Source organism: Vigna angularis, chromosome 9, assembly GCF_016808095.1.
Source record: "Vigna angularis cultivar LongXiaoDou No.4 chromosome 9, ASM1680809v1, whole genome shotgun sequence".
NCBI classification, from domain to species: domain Eukaryota; kingdom Viridiplantae; phylum Streptophyta; class Magnoliopsida; order Fabales; family Fabaceae; genus Vigna; species Vigna angularis.
The window spans coordinates 4,553,430-4,566,082 of record NC_068978.1 but is presented as its reverse complement, the minus strand read 5'-3'; the positions used below and the strand labels follow the sequence as shown (position 1 = coordinate 4,566,082).

General features: G+C 30.7%; 1 protein-coding gene across 2 annotated transcripts; it reads right to left on the bottom strand.

Moving 5' to 3' along the window:
* Window positions 1-620: 620 nt before the first annotated feature.
* On the bottom strand, window positions 621-2,735 carry LOC108346383 (NAC domain-containing protein 1). 2 transcript variants are annotated; one of them, XM_017585464.2, is made up of 6 exons: window positions 2,526-2,735; window positions 2,141-2,412; window positions 1,794-1,925; window positions 1,428-1,712; window positions 1,046-1,285; window positions 621-916 (listed from the first exon to the last, which is right to left on the bottom strand). In XM_017585464.2, the coding sequence occupies exons 1-5, from the start codon at window positions 2,668-2,670 to the stop codon at window positions 1,091-1,093; spliced, it is 1,029 nt and encodes a 342-aa protein (XP_017440953.2). In that variant the 5' UTR covers window positions 2,671-2,735; the 3' UTR covers window positions 621-916; window positions 1,046-1,090. The 2 variants fall into 2 exon arrangements, with proteins under 2 accessions (XP_017440953.2, XP_017440952.2); XM_017585463.2 differs by having other exon boundaries at window positions 621-1,285.
* Window positions 2,736-12,653: the final 9,918 nt, after the last annotated feature.

The window sequence follows — 12,653 nt, the reverse complement described above, 5'->3', positions numbered from 1 at the left end:
GTTCTAAAATAAAATTCTGGACTGAAATGAATTTGCAGATATATGTCAATCACCTTCAACAAATCAAAATCATTTTTTTTTAAACCAATCCTACCCACCAAAACATCTTCAGTACTGGCCACATAGACTTGGTAAGATATGTTTCAATATGAATGGACACTGCTTTTAAGAACCACCAACTAGATTAGCTACAAATAAGAAAGTTCATCTAGGTTCAAAATAAAAAAAACAAAACAAAATTTGTTTAGCCTTAAGGTTTCTGTTATCACAGGTTTAAATAGAAAACTCCTTTTAAAGTTGATTTCCAAATATTACGGTGTCACCAAAATAGTCCCTCAAAGTCACCTGGTTTGTCTTTATGGAGAACTAGACTGGAGCCACAAAAGGACACACTTGATAACGATTATATATTTTTGAAACACTAATTTGGTGATTAAGAATTTTTGAAACACTGTTGTGCTATTGTGATCTTAGACAACAACATTTAGGGTTTGTATCATATTTTAATACAAAGATATTAAGATTGCAATTGGAAAATTAATGACTTATAAAAGGCAACAAATGTGAACACAAATTTCACTATAATGAGAAAGATGCATTGAGCATGCATCAATGCAAAATACAAGTGAACTGCGTGTCTTACCTATCTTACAATGATGAAATTCTTAAGACAGTTTTCGACGTTATCAAACTACAAGAAAAGGAACTATGGGAACACTCACCATCAGCCCTTCACATATACTACTTAAAGTGATAATACTTCCAAACTAACGTGATAATACACACATAAAAACCATTAAAACTACGTTGTCTTGATGACGTTGTCTCCATATAGATGAAAGAACCTTTACTATTGTTATCAGAAGATTGATGGCTTCCGGTTCTTCTGATTCACAATGAAAAAATCCTTCCGAGCCTACAAAATACATCAAGTGCAGCACGGTGTATCAATATGTTACAGTGAAAATCAGTTCAAATGAAGCATCTGCCTCATTCGTCAAGAAAGTAATCTTCATTTTCTAATGAATCTGTTTGATTTTCTCACCTCTACATGGAATACTGCATTGTTTGAAACCTTCCTCTGTGATGATTAGAAGAAAGAAAATATGCTCTTCTTTTTCTTCTTCTTTTTCTCTTGGTTTGTTTCATGGACGGAAGATGGCATACCTACATCTTCCTTGATATCCACGTCTGATAATTCAGAATCAAACCCTTTTGATGAATGGTATTCATCTAAGTTAAGATATCTATTAAACACTGTTGAAATATTCATAATATTATCACCCTGCAATGATTTCAGAAGGAAATAAACAGATGAATTCAAAATGTTCAAAATAAAGAAATCAAATCTAAAGTAATAGGACAGTTCAGAAACAAATGGAGATGCTCATTGTATCATTGGAAAAATTTGGACAATATATCTTTACCTGTTCGTAGACGACCTCAGCATCCGTATCATTACTCTGATGGTATACCTTTCTCAATGACTCCGATGGGGTGAAAGTATTGTAGAAGGTATTTATATTTTGTTCATTGTTAACATAACCGTCATGAACAAAAATATTATTCAGGAATTCCTCTTCCTGGGTAGTTTCATATGAAATATGCTCAATGTTAGATTCATTTCTAAAATAGGCATCGTGATATGAGGAGTTTGGAAAAGACGTTTCGTCTTGCTGTAAGGTCGTTTCCATTCCAGTAAAAGTAATTCCCTGAAAATACACACAAGTATCAATTGTCAGCATTTTCACATGATAGAATGTTAATATGTTAGTGAAGAATGTTCATCTTACTGAAGGAATGCCTCCTGCTATTGACTGATTCTCATAGCCAGGAACCATGATTCTACTGCTCTCCCCTTCATCACCTCCATCTTCAGTTGTTCCCCCAGGTTTCTTCATCAAGCGACACAAAACGAAAGTCCTCTGCAAAATAGATCATAATCAGAAGTTATTCCATACAATTCGAAGAAATGAAAAGCCAAAACGAATCAAGAAATGCTAAAATGTCATTGGAACTTCTTATAAATGCGAAAACTTAAAATATCCACTGATATATGTCAAAGGCTATAGAACAATGAAGAAAAATCAAGAAAGACTATTTCCAATCAGTGTTAAAATTCTCCAAAACGCATACCAACCTGGCTTTCGTGAAAGGTATGGTATTCATGAATAACCCAGTTGGACTTCTCAGCACGTGAAACGCGGCCTTTGTAGTAAACGAGAGTCTTTTTTGTGGCAATGAGAATGTTGGAGTCGGAGCTCCTAATCTCACGATCTTTTCCAGTGGGTTTCCAGAAGCCACACTTGGTTGTCCTGTTAATCCTTTTACTGTTTGAATACTTGAAACCAACAGGACTGAAGAAAAACCATTCTCGAAAATCGAATTGCACGTCTGATTCCCCGAATAACACTGTTTCAAACAAGAGAAAAAGTAAACATCAGTGAAGAAATTATAAGAGAAAGATAAAGAACAAGTGATGGTTGCATGAAGATGCATGAAGTGTTAGAGGTTTAGATTATTACTTGGTACGTCCCAAGGTTCCACTTCACAAAGGTCGATGTCGGGGATGACGTGGACTTGTGGATCATCACCGAGCAACCTGTGTCTGAGGTAATAGTCGACAAGTTCTTCTTCTGTGGGTCTGAAACCAAAACCTATAACATCCATTGTTGTAACAAAGATAGGAAGATGAGAAGCAAAGGTGGTGAAGCAGCTATTAACAAAGCTCAGTGTTTGTTTTGTGTTGTGTTGTGTTGTGTTGTGCTGTGGCAATGAATTTATAATGCAAAAAAGTCATTGACTGACTTTACTCCTTAGCTGACAAGTTACAAAAAGGAAAAGCATAGGAACTTATGTTGTGCTGTTAAGTCTTAGCTTATCATGTGGACGAATATATGATATGTTACAAATGAAAACCGAACATTCTAGAGGTTATACATAATAATAATCAACAATATCCTATTAATCCCAACACAAAAATTATCTCTGGATTTCATGACCAGGGAACAATTTAAATTTTCAGCTCACTGTAATACTTTACTTGCTTTAAGAACAATTTATTTTGCATGAAGATTTTCCACATAAATATATATATATATATATATATATATATATATATATATATATATATATATATATATATATATATATATATATATATATATATATATATATTGTCGTTACATAATTTATATGGTAAATAATGAAGAAGTTAAGAACAAGAAACTTCTGCCCACATGTCACTTTCTAATAAATATATTTTTTAAACTAATATGAAAGTAGATTTATGCACGAAATTTCCATTAAACAATTTTAAAAGAAAAAAAATAGACGTTAAAATTAACTTATATTACAATTAAAATTGTAATATATAAACTAATGTTAACTCTATGATTTGTGGTTTATTATTTTATTGTTGATATTTCTTTATTCAATGACCAATCATTTCAATTCCTTGCTCTTCCAACAACAAAAAATAGACAGAAAATTGTTTAATTAAATATGGCCACTTTTGCTTTTCTTTTGGTGGTTTATTGTTATGGTCCCCTTTACTGAGAACTTGGTCACAAAGTTTGATAACCTTTTCAAGATTTGAGTAGAGTCATGCAAACTTACTAACATTTTGGTATCTGTTTGAAACTTGTTTTCAAAGGTTTTTCGTTGCTACCATATCCACTGTCCTTTTCTATTTACTTGTGACTTTTGAGTCAATTTTTCTTTCTGGTTGGTCCCACCAATCCAAGTCATTGTATTTGTCCTTTGGTATTTAATGGTGTGGTTTGTTATGGTTCCTCAAGCTTATGTACAAAAAACACGGAAACTCATTCTATAAAAAAATATGATTTCATAATAGCCACCATAATAAGTTTCTTTTATGTCCTTAGGCTCATTTATAAATGGTAGTTTCTTATATGGCTTACCCTTCTAATTCATCTCAGAGTAGATAACATTTGTGTGTGATGCCCCTTAGATTTGCATGTTATTAAGAGGATATATATTAACCTGAATATATATAGATTTCTATACTGGTTATTAAGCATTTCTTTCATTATAGCCCAAATCTTATTAAATTTTTCATAGTAGATGTGTGATGCCCCTTATATTTGTATGTTAAGAGGAAATATATTAACGTGAATATATAGATTTGGTTTAATACCTATTTTGGTCCCTCTTTTCGAAGGGTTTGTTCAAAGTGGTCATTCCTTTTTTCAAAAATTCACTTTAGTCCTACCTTTCGTAAAAACTGTTCAAGTTGATCCTTTTTGGTAACGGCGTTAAGTTCACTAACGGTAGAACTGCCAGGTGTGCAATGTTTGATGACTTGGAACCTTTTATATGTGTTGGCAGTGTCACTTCATTATATGGGTTAAAAAAAAATTAATTTCTCAACCAGAAACCCTAGGGAGAGTTTGCTTCCCACTGCCTCTCACTGATTTGCCGCTGCAACAGGCCTCCACCCAACCAGCCACCGCGAGTTGTGGCACAAGGCGTCGCCGGCGCTGACGTTCGTTGCCGATCGAGGTGAGAGTTCCCCTCTTCCGCCGCTCGTCGCGCGATCGCTGCCACAATCTCTGCCGGCCACCGCACCAAGGTGCCTCTTCCTTTTCCTCTTCGCGCGAGGTTCTCCCTGCGCCTCGTCTTAAGACGTTGATGCCAGAAAGGGTCGCCACTCCAATGCCGGCGATAAAACTCCTCTTCCTCTGTTATGCGAAGTCAAAGGTGAAATAAATCGTCATGGTTGCACCGCTTCTACTCGGAATTCACACCCGCCATCGGCAATCACCTTCTTGTTTGTACTGCATTGTGTTGGGCGTGAGTCTTGGGGCGTGAAAAATTGATTTTCTGATTGGGGTAGTGAATGTTTTCTGTTAAGCATTGGGTTGGGGAAAAAATGGGTTTATGTTTGGGTTGAACTTCTGGAGATGAAGGAGAGGGTGTTCAGAATTCTCAGGTTGTGATGGTAAGGCGTTTTGCTTCAGAAATTGATTTTTTGTTTGATTTTCTTTCGGCGGTGGTTGATTTGGGTGATGGTGGAAGATGAGGGATATGAGTTGTTTCAAAAGATAAGCTTTAAACCTATCGGCATGGGATTTGTGATTTGGGTATGTTCATTCTGGAAATGCATTTGATTCTGCTACCATTTTCTATAGTGTTTTCTGGGTGCAAGCAGAGGAGTATCGAAGCCTTGATGTTGGTGGAATATACACTATTTTTTTATTTTACCCTATTTACACGTCATTATTAATTATATTTTTAAAACAAATTATAATGCCACATCATCAAACATTGCACACCTGGCAGTTCTACCGTTAGTGAACTTAACGCCGTTACCAAAAAGAATCAACTTGAACAGTTTTTGCGAAAGGTAGGACTAAAGTGAATTTTTAAAAAAAGGAAGGATCACTTTGAACAAACCCTCCGAAAAGAGGGACCAAAATAGGTATTAAACCTATAGATTTCTATATATAATGGTTATTAAGCATTTCTTTTATTGCAGCCCAAATCTTCATAAATATAAGAAAAAGTGCAAAGGACAAAAACAGCAAAAAAATGTCATCGTTCAAAAGAATAACCTATGGATAAGTCTATATGAGTCAGAAGGATAAAACTAGTAAAAAAAGGTTATCGTTCAGGAATAACCTATGGGTAAGTTTATATGAGATTGTGTTAGACTAAGTCAAATAAGTTGTTTAAATTGGATCTAGATTTCATTTAAGTCAAGTCAAGGTTGATAGAGTTTAAGTCAAGTTAAATATATTTTATGTTATGTTTGAAAATTGAGTCTAGTTAGTCATAATCGAAAGTTGAATTAAGTCATTTCAGATCAAAACTTGATTTGAGTCGGTTCGAATGAAAGTTAAACTAAATCAATCAGATCCCAGCCAAAGAGAGTCAAGTTGGTGGGTCAACCAATCCAAGTCAAAGGTTAAACAAAGTTTGCTTAGGTCGAAAAACTAATCAAGTCCATACAAATTAAAAGTCAAAATAAATTAATCTATGTTAAAGAACGACTCAAGTCACCCTAGATCAAAGGTGAGTCGAGTTGGTATGACCCAAAGTTAAATCAAGATGGTTTAAACAAAAATCAAACAAAATTGATCAAACTTAAAAATTTAAGTTGAGTTTAACTAAATTAAAAAATGTGTCAATTATAACCTATGATTGTAATATGAAACTAAAAAAAATGTTCATTCCACTATTTTATTAGTTAATTATTATTATTATTATTTTATTTATCAAACATAATAGACTTAATGTTTTTTTTCCTACAAAACAATCTCAATTAAGATCAGTCCAAAATCAAACAAAATAAATATAAATATTTTTAAAAATGAACTCAATCAACATAATTATTTAATAAGTTAATTCATCGAGATATAAAAAAGAGCAAAATCTTTAAATTTTATATCAAAACTCATTCATTCTTAAATCAAAATCACATAAAATATACTCTATCCCAGAAAAATCACAATAATTGAATATATTTTATTAGACACAACATTTAATACATTTTAGGCACAACAATTTAATACATAGATTAGACCCAAGAATAATTCATATTAACAACAATAATAAATCCAATAAAATTCACGTTAACAGTAAAACGCAACAACGGAAAATAAGATAATAAATAACCAATAATGTTTTTTCCAGCAAAACAATCTCAAAATAAATGCTTTTTCTCGTATGCTTTTCGATACAAAATTCTTCTTCCTCAAAAAAAAAAATACAAATATTTTTTTCAAATAGTAAATTTTATTCTTTTCATATGCCGTATATGCTCCCAAAGTAATTTATTTATAGGATCGGTACAATTATTACCAATGATAATAAGAATAAATCCAAAATCAAACAAAATAAATATAATTATTTTAAAAAAAATCATTTAACACAAAATTGTCAATCAACATAATTATTTAATAAGATAATTAATTTATCGACATACAAAAGAAATTTAAAATTTTATATTAAAACTCATTCATAATCTTTGTGTGATTAAGGATCTTTGACACGCTTTTGTTCTCAGATCTATCATGTAGTGCTGTTAAAATGAGTTAGAACATTTGGGTATATCTGGACTACCATGGTTTTGGACCGAGTAGGATTTGAAAAAAATGAAATTTTTTCATATGGGTCAATTTTCAACTTGACTCACTTAGAATCCGGCTTACCCGGATTGAACCCGTGGTGAGCGGATTCGCTCACCAACCCACCTAGTTTAATATAATTATTTATTATTTTGTCTTTCAATATTATTAATTAACATTTTTTTATTGTATTGTAAATGAGAATAAAGAAAAAGATGTTTGAAGAGACCAAAATATTATAAATTTATCCATTAAATACTCTAATCTTATAAATGCAGCAGTACACAAAAATTTTTAATATTATAACCTTATTTATTCACTTTTTAGGTTTGCTTTTGGATTACATTTGAATTGTATGTTATTTTCTTTTTATATTGAATTGTCTTTGAAGTTTAATATCATTTTAGAGTAAAAATTTTTAAATTTGAATTAAAAAAAATTATAAATTTTTTTGGATTTAAGAAAAATTATAATTAAGTGAATTAGTGAGCCAATCCGTTTAATCCACCAACCCATAGTAGGCCAGGTTGAGTTTGAATTTTTTTCAACTTACTAATAAATAAGCTGGATTGGATTGGCTTACTCAGTGACCAACCCATAGTGGGTGTGGCCGGATTGGGCTAGATGACCCATTTTAATAGCTCTATAATATAGTTCTCAAATCAAAATCACATAACATATACTCTTTCCCATAGAAATTATGAAATTATGACTCTTTTAAAAATCTTTTTCTTACAATAGTTTAATGTATATGAAACACAACAATTTAATATATTTTATTAGACAAAAGCTTTAATACATTTTAAGCACAACGATTTAATACATATATTAACCTCAAGAATAATTCATATGCACAACAATATGAAATCCAATAAAATTCACATTAACAACAATAATAGTAAAACTCAACCAACTGAAATATAAATATAATGAATAAAAAATAATGATTTTATAATACAAAACAAATACACCATAAACTATCAAATATATAATATATAATATAATTATTATTTCCTTTAAATTAACAAGATCATCTAAAACATTCTATTTTAAACCTTATCTAAATCCTCTAGCCAAATAATGTTTATTATAAAGATAAATAATTTGCTAAACGATATATAACTAAACATTATCCTAAACAGTGTAAAGAACAAATTATCCTAAATGATATAGAGAATAAACTATCTTAAACACTATAGAGAACAAACTCTCCGAAATGCTATGATTTGATATATGAATAATGCTTTTTTGTCTGTTGTGTAGTCTTTCTTTATCTGTGTATATCCTATCAAGGACAAAGTTCTTTATTCAAAGTTCTATGCTGATTTAGAAAGACGTTAAGACATACAAAGACATTATAAGATTGTTTCTTCGTAGCTTTCTATCCGACCTATACGTATAACTGAAACATAAGAAAATGATTTGAATAGTGTTTTAAAACTTTTTCGAAACTAATGTTTAATGTTACTTTACAGTGGTTAGAAGGTTTGCACTAGTAATTTAAACACTTAGGTTTAGAGAGTGTTTGGAAGGAAAACTTGTCTAAACAAAAGGTAATAAAACACACTTTGATTTTATACTGGTTTACTCAAACTAAGCTACGTCCAGTTCTCCCTTAACATTCTAATAAGAGGTTTCACTAAAAACGAGTTTAATCACTCCTGATTTACAACGCTAACCCACTGGTTAGATGAGTTTAACCACTCTTGGTATCAACATTAGATAAACTATTTAGAACGTTTAACTCCATTGAGTTAAACTTTACAAGTGTTTGAATTCACTTCTAAATATAAAAACAATAATGTGTTTTTGAGATATTACAAAACAGAAGGTTACTCTTATATAGAAGATATATGAACAATACAATGAACTTCTAAAAATTTCTAAAAGATCTTTACACAGATGAGTCTTAAAAAGAATAGCTTGGAGAAAGCAAAGAGCGTATGATATTCTTGATAGCAAAAATTCTTCATCTTCTTTTCAACAGTTCTTCTAGGTGTGTAGTGATAGAGTTAGAAGTTATGTTGCATCCTGATAGAGCAAATGTGTTGTGTACGGATGAGACAAACAAAAAGCATGTATGAAACATTCTTTAAATACCCTTCATGTCTTTAAATGTTCTCTTGATTCTGAGCATACTTTTGAATAAAGGTGACAATCTGCACAAAAAAAGATGACACAACACAATAAAGAAAAGAGTAATGGAATGTGCATGCATTTTAAAGCATTAGACGACCTAAGCATTTAGGCAATGATACAATTACCATCGTTTGATGCTAAGTCTATTATGAGTAACTTATCAAGGCGTTTAGGATATGTAGCCTTTAGCGAAATTTTTTGTATCCTAGACTGTCTAACTTTTTATCACACGCTTTTGTGATTAGACATTCTGTTAGGAACTCTATAGCATATAACACTTAACATGCATATGTTAAACGCTCTTATATTATTAGACAATGTAGTAGTTAGATGTTCTTATATTGTTTAGGCATTTTTATGGAGTAACGTTTAACACTTCTAGTAGATGTTCTGGATGATTAAATACTTATTTTGTTTTAGAAGTTTTGCTAAACTTCAAAAAAATGTTTGCTTAGATGATCTTGTCTTAAAAACAACAACACAGTTTTCTCTGCATAAGCATTGTAGCATTTGACAATGTACAAAAGGTTACAATAACTCTATCAAAAGTCGATGCTCTAGATTAACATATCTTTTTTCAATTCGCCTATAAATTGAAGATTGCATGAAAAAGACAATAACAACAATTGCCCTTACCATCAAAATAATATTAATATAAAAATTCAGGGGAAACAAGAAGTTGAATCTGGCAAAGCTGGTTAGACAACTTCTCATCCTTCCACAAAGATGCAATAAAAAAATAGATAAGACAATAAAATTTCTGGGGAAACAAGAAGTTGAATCTGGCAGAGCCGGTTAGACAACTTCTAATCCATCCAAAAATACAATATAATTAAATAACACGAACATTAACATGTCTGGGGAAACAAGAAGTTGAATCTGGCAGAGCCGGTTAGACAACTTCTAATCCATCCAAAAATACAATATAATTAAATAACACGAACATTAACATGTCTGGGGAAACAAGAAGTTGAATCTGGCAGAGCCGGTTAGACAACTTCTAATCCATCCAAAAATACAATATAATTAAATAACACGAACATTAACATGTCTGGGGAAACAAGAAGTTGAATCTGGCAGAGCCGGTTAGACAACTTCTAATCCTTCCAAAAATGCAATAAAATAAATAAGTAAAGCAATAAATAGTTTGGGGAAACAAGAAGTTGAATCTGGCAGAGCCGGTTAGACAATTTCTAATCCTTCCAAAATACAAAAATAAACAACTAATAACATACAAATGGCATAACATAATCAACATCACATTTTACAATTATCACACTTGGATATCAACACAAAAGCATACTCTCATTTAAATTCAAGATCATACAGAAACAAAATACTCCATATTCAAGATTTAAGATCAGACAAAAGCAAAATATAGCATATTCAAGACTCAAGATAATACAAAGGGAAATACTCAAAGTTAGCTCCCCTTACCTCTATTCCAAACTTAGTTTCCTCTTCTCAAACCGTTCTCCGGAAACTTCCAGAATTTCCCCTCTTCAACTAGAATTTACTCCAACTCTCTTCTCTCACAATTTCTCTAGAATTTTGGTGTAAATTTCCAGCCTCCCCCCTTGGCTATTTATAGTAAAAAAATTTACTATTCATTTTTTTATTCATTTTACTATTACAAAAATAATTTTTTATTTGCAAATTGGTGAATTCTGATCTCAAAGCTACGTGTAACACTTATCCTTTCCAAAAATAATTTTTTTTTACTATTCACTTTTTACTATTCACAATTTACTATTCACAATTTACTATTCACTAATTTTATTTTTTTTTTGTTTTTTTTCTAGTATCTAATTTCAAGGATCTTACACATTCTGTTAGGAACTCTATAGCATATAACACTTAACATGCATATGTTAAACGCTCTTATATTATTAGACAATGTAGTAGTTAGATGTTCTTATATTGTTTAGGCATTTTTAAGGAGTAACGTTTAACACTTCTAGTAGATGTTCTGGATGATTAAATACTTATTTTGTTTTAGAAGTTTTGCTAAACTTCAAAAAAATGTTTGCTTAGACGATCTTGTCTTAGAAACAACAACACAGTTTTCTCTGCATAAGCATTGTAGCATTTGACAATGTACAAAAGGCTACAATAACTCTATCAAAAGTCGATGCTCTAGATTAACATATCTTTTTCCAATTCGCCTATAAATTGAAGATTGCATGAAAAAGACAATAACAACAATTGCACATATTCTTATGTTGTCAAAATTCTCTGCCTTTGATAGTGCGTCGTCTAGCATTGAAAATATTTCTTTGTAACAAGTTTTTTAGATTTATATTGTTTCAATCATATCCTCTCTACTTGTTTTAAAAACACATATTTGTTTTTGGATAATCAAGAGTCATTCTAAACACTCAATTTAATTAACTCAAGGAGAGTTAAACGGTTCTTAGCTAATTGCGCTATTGTAAAATCAAGAGTGGTGAAACTCGTCTTAACTTATTAAAGTTGGTGGAATCCTATACGAGAGTTTAAAGGAAAACTGGACATAACTCAAGTTGAGTGAGTCAGTATAAAATGAGTTTCATCTTTGTCTTCTTTTTCCTATGTTCCTAAACGGTTTCAAAAATCCTTAAGCGTTCAATACTGTCTGTAGATCGTCTAATCCCTCTAAACAAGTCTAGTACTATTTCCGAAAAGTTTTCAAACTCCTATTCACCTTTCCTTTGTAGAGTTTACATTTTATTTCATAATTCATTTCTTCTTAATTCAAAATACAACATAATTAATTTACCACATAAAAAATTGCACATAAAAGTTAAAAGATATAATAATTACTGCATATTCCACTATAATATTTCTCTCCAACTAATATTTTCTCAAGACTACACCATTCACACTTTTTCATGATAATTTCATTCAAAATATATTAGATGATTTACCTATAGAAAATTGATCCTCATTTAAAATCAAATCCTGAAAAACTACACACATATAATTTAATGTATCAGAATCATAATATATTCACTCCATTTAAAGAATTTCTATCCAAATAGTTGTATAGATATTATTCTTAATTAACTATAAAATTCAATTACCATATATTTATTTTTATCAAAATATCATTTTCTCTACTAATTTATCCAACATTATTATAATTTATTATTTTAATACTTTGTATCATATTTTTAATTAGATACCACAAAAACCACAATTCAAAAAATTCCTCATATATTAACTAAATATTTTATTATATTCGGTATATGTTACTATACTGTCAAAACAAAATTATTTTCAACTCAAGAATTACGGTGATGTTTTGTTAGTAGATTTGTTATTTCAAAATTAAAATACAAATGGATTATCTTAAAATAGAATTAAACACCAAACCTACAAAGATTTGAGAGAACAGGATCAATTTTTGAAGTTATTTAAGCTTAGTTACTGAATTTCTTAAAC